This window comes from Podarcis gaigeae (genome assembly GCF_964106915.1).
Source record: "Podarcis gaigeae genome assembly, chromosome: 14".
NCBI lineage: Eukaryota > Metazoa > Chordata > Lepidosauria > Squamata > Lacertidae > Podarcis > Podarcis gaigeae.
The window spans coordinates 53,144,560-53,155,774 of NC_139690.1; the positions used below are offsets into that span (position 1 = coordinate 53,144,560).

Here is an 11,215-nt window from a genome sequence, read left to right on the forward strand (position 1 = left end):
CGCCCCCCGCCTGCCTTTCTCAGAAACTCACCCTGCCCTCCTCCCCAGCTCTCCAAGCCAGGCCGCCTCCCGGACACATCGCTCCCCACCATCCAGAATGGGACGCCCGTCTCCGACCTGTCCTGGGACCCCTTTGACCTGCAGCACCTGGCGATTGGTATGTGACCCCCCCCAGCCACCCGGAGCAGCCACTGGGCCCACCAAAAAGCCACCACTGATCTCCGGACTTCCTGTGGGAATTCCCAAAGCGAGACTGCTCCAGCGCCCTGTGCTCTCGCCTTGCCTTCCTGCGTCGTCTGGGCTCAGGCCCCGGGCTGGGCATCAGGGTGGGGGGTTCTCTGCAGCCAGGGTCGCCCCCAGCATGGCACAATGGCCTCTCACACTTGCCCCCTTGTTTCCTCTGGTGCAGCTGGAGAAGACGCCAGGATCCGGCTCTGGCGGGTTGAGGAGGGAGGTCTGCAGAAGACAATCCTGGAGCCTGAATTGGTTCTACAAGGTGAAACTCCCCCTGCCCCGCTTTTTTCGTTTTTTCTTTTTTATTCATTTTTCATTTTCATTCATTACATATGTCAGAGTTGCCTCCAGGTCCCAGCTCACATAGGACCAACGCTAGTCAGTAATAACTTATAAAAGTCTTTATTGAAGATTAGTTTCCATTTCCAAACCGCAGCGTGCAACTCCACATCTTAGAACCTAGACCAGCGAAGCTCCATCTGAGTCTCCGCCTCCTAGACACCAGTTTAAGACTCTAGCCTTACTCCACCTCTTCCGTTGTTCTTTCCTCCTCTGGGTCCTTCTGCCCCCTGGGGTTTCCTCCTTTCTGGACTCTTCTGACGCTGACCCCCCTGAGTCTTGCCCCTCCTTCCGGCGGGCTTTAGGACCTGGCTCCCTATCCGGGCTACCTGCTGTGCCGCTCGCCTGTACATTTGAACTTGGCGCGCGCGCCCAGCCGGTAACTTTCCTCTTGACCGTTTCCCCGCTCTCCGATGGAGGCGTGGTCAATCCTGACTCATCTCCTCTCGCTGGTGGTGAGAACACTGGTCCCGATGCCTGGGACTCCTCCCCCCCACTGCGCTCTGGTGGGGAAGCTGGTCCTGATTTCCAACTGCTGCTCTGGGAGTCCCCGCTGGCCCCTTCCTTCTGGGGTTTCCCCCTTGGCACCCCCCTTGCCCTGGCCATTCTGTGAATCTTCCGATTTGCTGGAGAGGCTCATGGAATCCCTCTGACCATTGTCACCGCCTACGCTCCCCTCGGATTCCTCCCCCTCGCTCTCCATTTCCTCCCTCTCCTGTGCCTCTGCTCCTGAGCCCCTGACAACATACATCTCAAATTCTTAACGTTTACTATATATTCCTCCCTCCCTCCCCTCCAAGACTTCCCCCAACTTGTGTTTCTGGTTTGTTTCTATTTTCACCCGCTTTGCTGTCTCTCAACAGAAAAGGTTATTAATAACGTAACATCAAACCTTAAAAACATAAAAATAAAATTAAATACATCATCTTATTTCACTATCTTCCAAACCTTTCCTGACGCTAATAATGTGGATGTTTATTTAAATCCTGCCATCAAGTCTATTGCCTTTCTTTGTTTCTGCAAATATAAGATGAATGGTTCCCAATATTTTTCAAAGCCTCTGTTGTCCTTTCCTGTCATTTTTGCCAGTTCTGCATAGTTCCTCAACTTCTCTTGCCGTTGTTCTTTAGTTGGTAGTTCTCCAGTCTTCCGGTTTTGTGCAATCAACATTCTTGCTGCTATGGTGGCATACATAAATAAAGTCCTCATTTCTTTTGGTATGTCTTGACCTAAAATACCTAATAAAAAGGCTTCTGGGTTGTTGTTTTTTACAAAAGTTATTTTTAACATTTTCTTCAATTCATTGTATATCGTTTCCCTGCCCGGCTTTTCTCTCCCTTGGTCCTCTGGCTTGAGGGGGTTTGGCCAGCTTAGAGCCCAGCTAGCAGGCGTCTTCTCTCCCCCCCCCCCCAGGCCACACGGAGAAGATCTACTCCATCCAGTTCCACCCCCTGGCTGCCGACATCCTGGCTTCCTCATCCTATGACATGAGCGTCCGGATCTGGGATCTGCGTTCTGGCGGGCAGGTGCTGAGGCTGGAGGGACACAGGGACCAGGTAGGAAGGCCAGCAAGCAGCTTGGCTCCCTCCCTTTCTGCAGGGGGGGAGCAGCAGAACCAGCAGAGGGGGGTCTCAGCCCGCTCCATGCGCCACCAGTTCATGCCAGACAGCCCCCCCCCCTTGGTGACTTGGCTCCATTTGCATACTTACAATCCACAATGTTATATTTAAAAAGCATTTCCAGGTGGTATTGCAGTGTATGAGAATAAAATCAACAAAGGAGTCTGTAAAAATAATAATTCCAAGCTAAAAAGGAAAGTTAATACAGCGGAACCTCGGTTTCTGAGCGTCTCGAAAGCCAAACGATTTAGAACCTGAACGCCGAAAACCCGGAAGTGGATGCTTCCATTTTCAAACGCACCTCGGAAGTCAAACGTCTTCCGAGTTGCGTTTCTCCATTTTCTCGATGGAATTTGCCGACTGTCCATTGCACCTTGGTCATCGAACATTTCGGAAGTCGAACAGCCTTCCAGAACGGATTGCGTTCGACATCGAGGTTCCACTGTATTACAAAGGCCTGTCTAAAATGATGTAAATTTTTCAAAAGGCAGGGAGGGAGGAAGGGTTCCTGCCTCACCGTCTAGTGGCAGGGATTTCCACAGGGCACAGCCTGCCATGTTAAAATGAAAGCCAGCCGAGACTGGGAGTTGTGCGGAGAGGCGCCAGAAGTGCCCTTCAGAGGATGCTGAACCTGGAGGGAGCCCCCTGGTGCCCAAGGATTGGGACTGGCCCAGCCCTCCAGAGTGAGGAGACTGACCTCTTGGGGGCCTTTCAGATCTTCAGCTTGGCCTGGAGCCCCGACGGACGCCGCCTGGCCACCGTCTGCAAGGATGGCCGAGTGAGGATCTACGAGCCCCGAAAAGCTTCCCAGCCCCTGCAGGTGAGTTGAGGGGATGCTTGGCAGGAAGAGATGAAGAGGGGGAGAGGAGGAAGAAGGCCTCTTATTCAGGAACGGGGGGGGGGGCATGTTCTCCCTGCTGCCAGTCAGTGCAGGCAATGCTGGGGTGGGTGGACCGATGTTCTGACTCTGTGTGAGGCAGCTTCCCAGGGAGGGATAGCTTGGCGGAGAAGCAGGTAGCCTCACCCCGGGGAGAGTCCCAAGGGTCAGCTCTGGAGGGCCTTGTTGGCGGCCACTGTTTCCTGTCTTGGGGGGGCACCTAGAGAGAAGCCATAGCCCCTGCTCTCTGAGGCATCCGTCTCTATTCACAGGAGGGCCCGGGGCCCGAAGGAGGACGGGGCGCTCGCATCGTCTGGGTTTGCGGAGGCAAATATCTGCTAGTGTCGGGCTTTGACAGGTAATAATAATAATAATAATAATAATAATAATAATAATAATAATATTTTATTTATATCCTGCCCTCCCCAGCCGAAGCAAGACTCAGAGCGGCTAACAACAATAAAACAATAAAAGTAACACAGCATTCTAAAATCAATTCAGAATCAAATTAACGGCAACCATTGGGCTAGAGTTCTATGAGGATTACAGGAGGAGAGAGGGGGTCAGACTGTGCCCTGACCAAAGGCCTGGTGGAACAGCTCTGTCTTGCAGGCCCTGCAGAAAGATGTCAAGTCCCGCAGGGCCCTGGTCTCTTGTGACAAAGCGTTCCACCAAATCGGGGCCAGTACTGAAAAGGCCCTGGCTCTGGTTGAGGCCAGCCTAACCTCCCTGTGGCCTGGGACCTCCAAGATGTTTTTGTTTGAAGACTATAAGGTCCTCTGTGGGACATACCAGGAGAGGCGGTTCTGTAGGTACGAGGGTCCTAGGCTGTATAGGGCTTTAAAGGTCAAAACCAGCACCTTAAACCTGATCCTGTACTCCACCGGGAGCCAGTGCAGCTGGTATAGCACTGGGTGAATGTGATCCCGTCAGGAGTCTCGCCGCAGCATTCTGCACCCACTGGAGTTTCTGGGTCAGTCTCAAGGGCAGCCCCATGTAGAGTGAGTTACAATAATCAAGCCTGGAGGTGACCGTCGCGTGGATCACAATGGCTAGGTCAGGGCGAGAGAGGCAAGGAGCCAACTGCTTAGCTTGGCGGAGGTGAAAAAATGCTGGCTTCCCCCTCCTTCTAATGCTGCCTCCCAGGAGCCCCAGCCGGCCCCGATCCCAGCAGTATCTCCTCCTCCTCCTGCAGCCGCAGCGAGCGACAGCTCTCCCTCCACACGGCGGAGTCTCTGGGGCCACCGGTGGCCACGGTCGGCCTTGATGTCTCACCATCCACCCTCATCCCCTTCTATGACGCAGACACCAGCGTGGTCTTCCTCACGGGAAAGGTGAGTGGGGGGCCCTGGGCCTGATCCTCCAGGAGCAGGAGCAGCAGAAATGGCCTGCAGGGTCAGGCTGGAGGTGGGGGGAGAAGATGCTGAACCCCATAGTGGCAGTGCAGAGGTGCTGCGCTCCACTTCCAGCGCAGGGGAATAGGGGGCCAGTCTGCAACCGGGCAGACCTAGAGCATCTCTCTGGCCGACAGGAAAGGGGGGAAAGCAAGGAAGTGTGTGTGTGGGTGTTGTTTGTTGTTGAAGTCAGCAGTTGCTGCCCCCCACCAGGGGCTGGGCTGGGCGAGCAGCCTTGCTCTTTCCTTTTTCTCTTTCCTTTCCTTGCAATTGTTTTCTAATATGCAACAAATGGGACATGGGTGGCGCTGTGGGTTAAACCACAGAGCCTAGGACTTGCCGATCGGAAGGTCAGCGGTTCGAATCCCCGCGACGGGGTGAGCTCCCATTGTTCAGTCCCAGCTCCTGCCAACCTAGCAGTTCGAAAGCACGTCAAAGTGCAAGTAGATCAATAGGTACCGCTCCGGCGGGAAGGTAAGTGGCGTTTCTGTGCGCTGCTCTGGTTCGCCAGAAGTGGCTTAGTCCTGCTGGCCACATGACCCGGAAGCTGTATACCCGCTCCCAATAAAGCAAGATGAGCACCGCAACCCGAGTCGGCCACAACTAGACCTAATGGTCAGGGGTCCCTTTACCTTTTTAATATGCAACAAGCAATAACAACAACAAAGGGGAAAGATCAAAGCAAGAAGGGGGAGGGAGGGAAGGAAGGAAGGAAGGAAGGAAGGAAGGAAGGAAGGAAGGAAGGAAGAAGGCCGGTCTTGAAGAGAGAGGAGGGAGTGGGTGCAATTTCCCAAAACAGCATTATATTTCCAGACGGTGGTCCTTCAAAAGCACATGAGCCAAGGAGCTTTTTCCATAGGAGCCTCGACGGAAGGGTGGCTTCAACGCATTTGCTTAAATGGATGCCAAACTTTAGAAAACCCGTTCTTTGTTTTTTGGGTAGCACAGGGTCTATTTTGCTAACTTTCCAGATCTGGGGGTGGGAAGAGTCATGCCAGTCTCCTGGCGCTGAGTCCCGGAGGGGCTTGGCCACCGTGAGCCCGGCTGGGTGAATAGCCCCTTCTGACCCTGAGGCCAGCCCAGGTGCCCCCTTTCTAGGTACCTTCCCTGCCCCCATTCCTTCTGACTTGGATCCCAGACCGCTCTCCCCCCTTGCTCAGGGAAGGCAGGCTGCCCCCCCGGCCTTCAAAGCCTCTTCTCTCTGCCACATGTTTAGGGTGACACCAGGGTGTACATCTACGAGGTGGTGCCAGAGGCACCCTTCTTCCTGGAGTGCAACAGCTTCCCGTCCGGTGATCCCCATAAGGTAAGGTGGCAGCAGTGGGGGGGGGTCTGGGCAGCAGGTATGTCCCTGGGAGAGATGGAGCCACGTGCAGTAAGGGAAGTCACCCCCCCCCTTTGCCCCAGGGGAGTCTTTGTTTGATTCAGTCCACCTCTCTGGGCTTTCCTCTGCAGCCATGAGGGCTATGGCTTGGTTCCTTAAAAAAGGGAAAGAATGTGGATTTGCAAGATTTGGAGGTGAGGGGAAAATGCCCACAGAGCAGCTGTCAGTGAAACCTCCTGGCTCAAGTGGGGAGGACCCCTGAATTTGGAGTGGGGGCCAGGGAAACGCAGGGGTGGGAGACAGAATGAGCCGGAATCCAGCAGCCTCTTGAGCTGTTACTGGGAATGCCAAGGCATCAGTCCCTGTGACCAACCAGAACTGCGTCCTTTGGGGCAGGCAAGTTCCAGGGGGCTGACGACTCCTCTCTGCCCCCTTTTCCGGTCTGCAAAACCTGCTTCTGGTCTGCCCTCTTGTGGTTGTTCTGGGCAGAGCACTTGTGGAGTTACTAGAGCAACAACCGCAAGGGTTGAGTGTGAAGTGGCGGGTGCACAGATGTGCCCCCTGCTTCACTTCCAAAGGCCCTTGGAGGGCTGAGGGCGTTGCTGTGCCCTTGCAACCGCACTCTCAGAAAGGTGTCCCCGCAAGGTCCTGACCTCTTGACTTCCGCAGGGCTACCAGTTCCTGCCCAAGACGGAGTGCGACGTTCGGGAAGTGGAGATTGCCAGAGCCCTGCGCCTCCGCCAGACCTCCATTGAGCCCGTGGCCTTCCGGGTGCCCCGGGTGAAGGTAGGCTACTGGGCCTCTGGGCCCTTGGTCTCTGGCAGGGGAGGAGGAGGAGGGAAGGCTCGGAGTATAGAGGCAGCACCGTGAAAGGTCTCGTCACCTTCTCCGAACAATGCCATGCCCCTTTGCCCTGCCCACCCCCAGCCACAACGTCACCCCAAGCTGGCATCTCGGCAAGCTTCCCAGAGTGACCCCGCTCCTTTTCGGAACAGGCCCAGCCGGGCGAGGATTTGCAGTCAGACCTGAGTGTCTCAGCGTCCATCACTGGGCAGGGACCAAAAGGAAGAGAGACAAATTGCTCCACTCCTAGCCATCCCAGCTAGGAGCCACCCAGAGTCCTCTCCTCCTCCTCCAGGAATTTGCCCAATCTTTTAAAGCCATCTAACTTCCTGGGCATCCCTGCCTCTTGTGGGAGGGAGTTCCACAGATTCAGGGCAGATAAAAGGAAGTACTGCTTCACCTGGCACAAAGGTGAAGTGAAGGACATGAGGCAGGAGTTGGTAATGCAGGTGAGCTGTGCACAGGTGAGCTGCAAGCAAGCTGCCGGCCAGCTCTGTGGATGCTCCTTTTATTGACACAATATGCAAACCCAGTCAGATACATTTTGGGCTGTGACCTTTACACGTCTTCCAGTCCCGAGATTGTGGGGTGGTACAAAGTTATTTTGGCACCTGTTTCCACTGCGTCATTTTCCCCTTGCACAGGAGACAAAGGTCACAGACAGGACACCGCAGACTATTGAGATGGCAAAAGGTTAGACAGAGGGCAAGATGTTCAGATGTTCAGACAGCTGTGGCTTTATCTGTGGGGGCAGTGTGCCCCACACCCCAAGGTCACGCTTGCAGGCAGCTGAGGCTGCCCGCGGGCGGGGAGTGTGCTCCACACCCAGCGATCATTCCTACACACAGGGAAACTATGGAAGCAGCTGCCCCAGGAGGCATTGGTGCCCCCCCCAACCTGGATGGCTTTAAGCAGCCCTCCCCTCCATTATTTTGTCTCGTCCTCTTTTAAAGTCAGGGGTCATCATCGCCACCTCCGGTGGGAGGGAGTTCCACAGGTTAGGCTCTGCACGAATGAATCCTTTCTCTCTCCTTCCCACCATGTGGGGTGTGCAGGCTGAGTGACCCACGGACTGATGCCCTCCGTGCTTCTGTCCTGCCCCTTCTCCCCACAGAAAGAGTTCTTCCAGGACGACCTCTATCCTCCCACGGAGGTGTGGTGGGAACCGGCCTTGTCGGCTGCTGCCTGGCTGGGCGGCTCTGATGGTCAGCACCGCAAGGTCAGCCTCCGGCCAAAAGACATGACCCCAGGTATGTGGCAGGGGGCGAGGGGGAGTGCATCAGTGTGTGTGTGTGTGTGTGTGTGTGTTGTTGTTGTTGTTGTTGTTGTTGTTGTTGTTGTTGTTGCAGAGAGTTCAGGGTTTATAGAATCATAGTGTTGTAGAGTTGGAAAGAGACCCCTAGAGTCATCTAGTCCACCCCCCCAGTGCAGGAATCACAGCCAAAGTATCCCTGGCAGTTGGCCACCTGAGCTCTCATTAAAGACCTCCAATGAAGCTCAGTGAAAGGGTGCAGGAATCCGCAGAATTGGACAAAATGACAGGAAGGATTCGAAACCTGCGGGACCAGAGATTCACAGAAGATTGGAAGAAATATACGAATTATTTGAAGACAACTGTAATCAACAAATTACACTAGTAGGACTACAAGAAGTTTTGTAAGGAGAAAGATATGAAACACTGCAAAATAGGAAAAGAAGACAGATATTAGTTATGAGATTTAAATGTAATAGTGAAAGTAAGAAATGTATACTAAGTGATTAGATTGGAAAATTTCCATGGAAGTCAAAAAAATTGTATAAGATGTAAAATTATGTTTACCATAATTATTGTTGTAAATGATATGTTAAAACACACACACACACACACACACACACACACACACACACACACATATATATATATATATATATATATATATATGCAGGTTTTGGTGTCCTCGGGTGTCTTCCCGTGTAAAAGTTGGGGTGTCTAGGCGACGTTTCGACGAGGTCTCACTCGTCATCTTCAGGCTGGTGCTTTCGGCTTCTTGTTACTGGAACAGAGCGGGATCTCAATGTTTGAGTTCCTATAAATACTGTAGAGGGGGTGTGGTGTCTAGCCTCCAATGTTCTGGGCAGAGAGGAAGTTCCCAGGCTAGTGTGCCTTTTTCGAAACGTCGCCTAGACACCCCAACTTTTACACGGGAAGACACCCGAGGACACCAAAACCTGCATTCCTGTACCCGTGAAAATCTACGAAAGCAAATATATATATATATATATATATATATGAAAGGGTGCAGGAATCCCTTTTGGCTGCCCCTTGGCTTGTTGTGTGAAGGGGTGGCATTGAGGAAATCACAGCGGTAGGAATAGAGGACCTTTGCTGGGGGCAGAGCATCTCAGCACACAGAAAGTCCACCCCCCCTGCTGGGTTTCCCCTCCAGCCATGGAAAGGCATTTCCTATGTTGGAGAGACCCCAGGTGGGTTTGCAGCTGAGGAAAGGGCCCCCTGGCGATCTGCCTCCAGGCCCCTTCAGCCGCTGACCCGCCATGCCACCTCCTTCCGCAGTGAGCGAAGCCCCGAAGGAGGCTCCCAGCCGGAAATACGTGCCGTCCTCCGTCTACCTGGAGGAGAAGTCGGACGAGCAGAAGAAGGAGGAGGTGAGGACCCTGCGGGGCTGGCAGCTCTGGCTTGGGGGGCAGGGGAAGGAGGGGAGGGGGCTGGCAAGCTCTCCCTGATGCCCACAGCCTTGTCACTGGGGGGGGGGGCAAGGCAAATGCAACCTGGGGAGGCACCTCAGACTCAGCAACTGCATTTCCCGTCCAAAAGACCATGGAGCGGGTGAGAGGCAGTGTGGCCTAGTGGTTAGTGTCCGGCTAGGAGAGACGAGGTCTCAAATCCCCACTTGGTGGTGAAGACCGCAAGGTGACCTCTCAGCCGAGCCTTCCTCCCCCTGTTGGGTGGATTAGAGGGGGAGAAGGAGACCCACGGCCGCCCTCTTGAGCTCCTCAGGGAGAAAAAGGAGGGATAGAAATACACGCAACAGAGAAGTGTTGAGGGGGCACCATGAGGAGGGGGAAGGTCTTAGGGTGGCAGATGCATTAGCCCTTCTCGTGCCCACATCCTGGCAACGGTTGGCTCCCCTGCAGCTCCTGAATGCCATGGTGGCCAAGCTGGGCAACCGAGACGACCCCCTGCCTCAGGACGCCTTCGAAGGAGTGGATGAAGAGGAGTGGGTAAGAGCTGGGCAGGAGCCCCCCAGAAGCGCCATGTCCGGGGGAAGAGAGCCGTGCCCGTCCGCCTGTGCCCATCCGGGTGCCTTGGGTGTGATTCTGCCCCCAGCTCTGCGCTGTAACCCTCCAGGGGGCTCTGCTGGTGGGAGTTGTGGCCCTAAAGGCACCCGCTAGGAGTGCTGTGGGGGAGGGGGCACTCTGATCTGATCTGATCTTCCGCTGCTTTGCCCACATTCCCCCTCCATAGCTGTCAACTTTTCCCTTTTCTTGTGAGGAATCCTATTTGGTATAAGGGAATTTCCTTTAAAAATGGGAAACGTTGACAGCTATGTCCCCCTCCCCACCCCAGGGCTAGCCCGGGGGGCTGGTGGCCTCTGGGGTATATCCCGTGTCCCTTCCCCTCCCAAGTTGGCAAGGGTGGTCTTGTGGCAAGGGTGCCCTTCCCAGCACCCCCAGCGCAAGAGACCCCCTAGAGCAGTGGCAAGCCTGGCTTCTCCCATCCATCCATCCCTCCTCTCTCTCCCTCTCCTCCTCCATAGGACTAACGGCAGACGCTTCAACCAGGGACCGCACGCAGTGGCCTTACTGCCCGGATGACCCCCTGCAGCCACCCTCTCCTCCGTGGACTGGAGGGTGCCCAAACCTCAGCCCCCCCCCCCCGGGAGGAGTAGGCTGACTTCCAGGCTCCTCTTCCCCCACTCTGCGCCAACACTGCCACCCTGGGTTGGGCCGCCGCCTGCCCATGCCTCAGCAAAGATGCCAAGGAGATCCTGCCCGCCGAATCTTCCTTCCTCCCCCTGGACCCTCCTTTGTCTGGGCTGCTGCCCCGCTTCCTGCCCCCCAGGCAGATGTTTGCCTCGGCTTCCACGTTGACAGTCTGACCGGCACTTTTGGACCTGCCGTGTGCCTGCCAGGCCCCCAGCCCCTCCGAGGGACGTGTGGCTTTGGGGGTCTCCAAACTCATTCGGGAGCGGAGGAAGGCTGCTTGGGGGGCTCCTTCTGCCCCCTGCAGCTCTAGGGTTGTCTTTCCGTCACAACCGCGCCCCGAATTGTCGCGCCAGGCTTTTCCTCGGAGCAAAGCTCGCCTTTTGTGTCTGCCCTGCCAGTGTAACTTGAAAGAATGTCAATTTCAGCTCTCTTGCCTCTTGTGTCTGTTATTCAAAACACCAGCCTTCTCCCCAAAGCGACCCAGAGGGATGGAGAGCACCCGTCCCAGCCTGGTAGACCATTCTGCACCTCGGAACGGGTGCTGGTGTCACGCAGGCCCCTGCAGGCCCCCTGCGGCCCCCACTTGCCTTACAGACCCTGGTTCTGCCTTGCAGACTTTTGGGCCGGTGGGCTGTGGCTGCTGTGCCTGGGAAAAGGGTTG

At 55.1% G+C, this 11,215-nt stretch overlaps 1 protein-coding gene across 1 annotated transcript in view; it reads left to right on the plus strand.

The window, feature by feature from the left end:
• The window catches only part of LOC310831121 (coronin-7-like), a 102,783-nt gene extending 91,802 nt beyond the window's left edge, over positions 1-10,981 (plus strand). Inside the window, exons 17-28 of the mRNA XM_083711367.1 lie at positions 49-157; positions 410-496; positions 1,987-2,129; positions 2,908-3,012; positions 3,342-3,427; positions 4,265-4,403; positions 5,680-5,769; positions 6,457-6,573; positions 7,745-7,880; positions 9,182-9,273; positions 9,763-9,849; positions 10,386-10,981. Coding sequence (XP_083567493.1) covers positions 49-157; positions 410-496; positions 1,987-2,129; positions 2,908-3,012; positions 3,342-3,427; positions 4,265-4,403; positions 5,680-5,769; positions 6,457-6,573; positions 7,745-7,880; positions 9,182-9,273; positions 9,763-9,849; positions 10,386-10,391 — 1,197 coding nt within the window. The 3' untranslated portion in view covers positions 10,392-10,981. The remainder of the gene's footprint in view (positions 1-48; positions 158-409; positions 497-1,986; positions 2,130-2,907; positions 3,013-3,341; positions 3,428-4,264; positions 4,404-5,679; positions 5,770-6,456; positions 6,574-7,744; positions 7,881-9,181; positions 9,274-9,762; positions 9,850-10,385) is intronic.
• Positions 10,982-11,215: the final 234 nt, after the last annotated feature.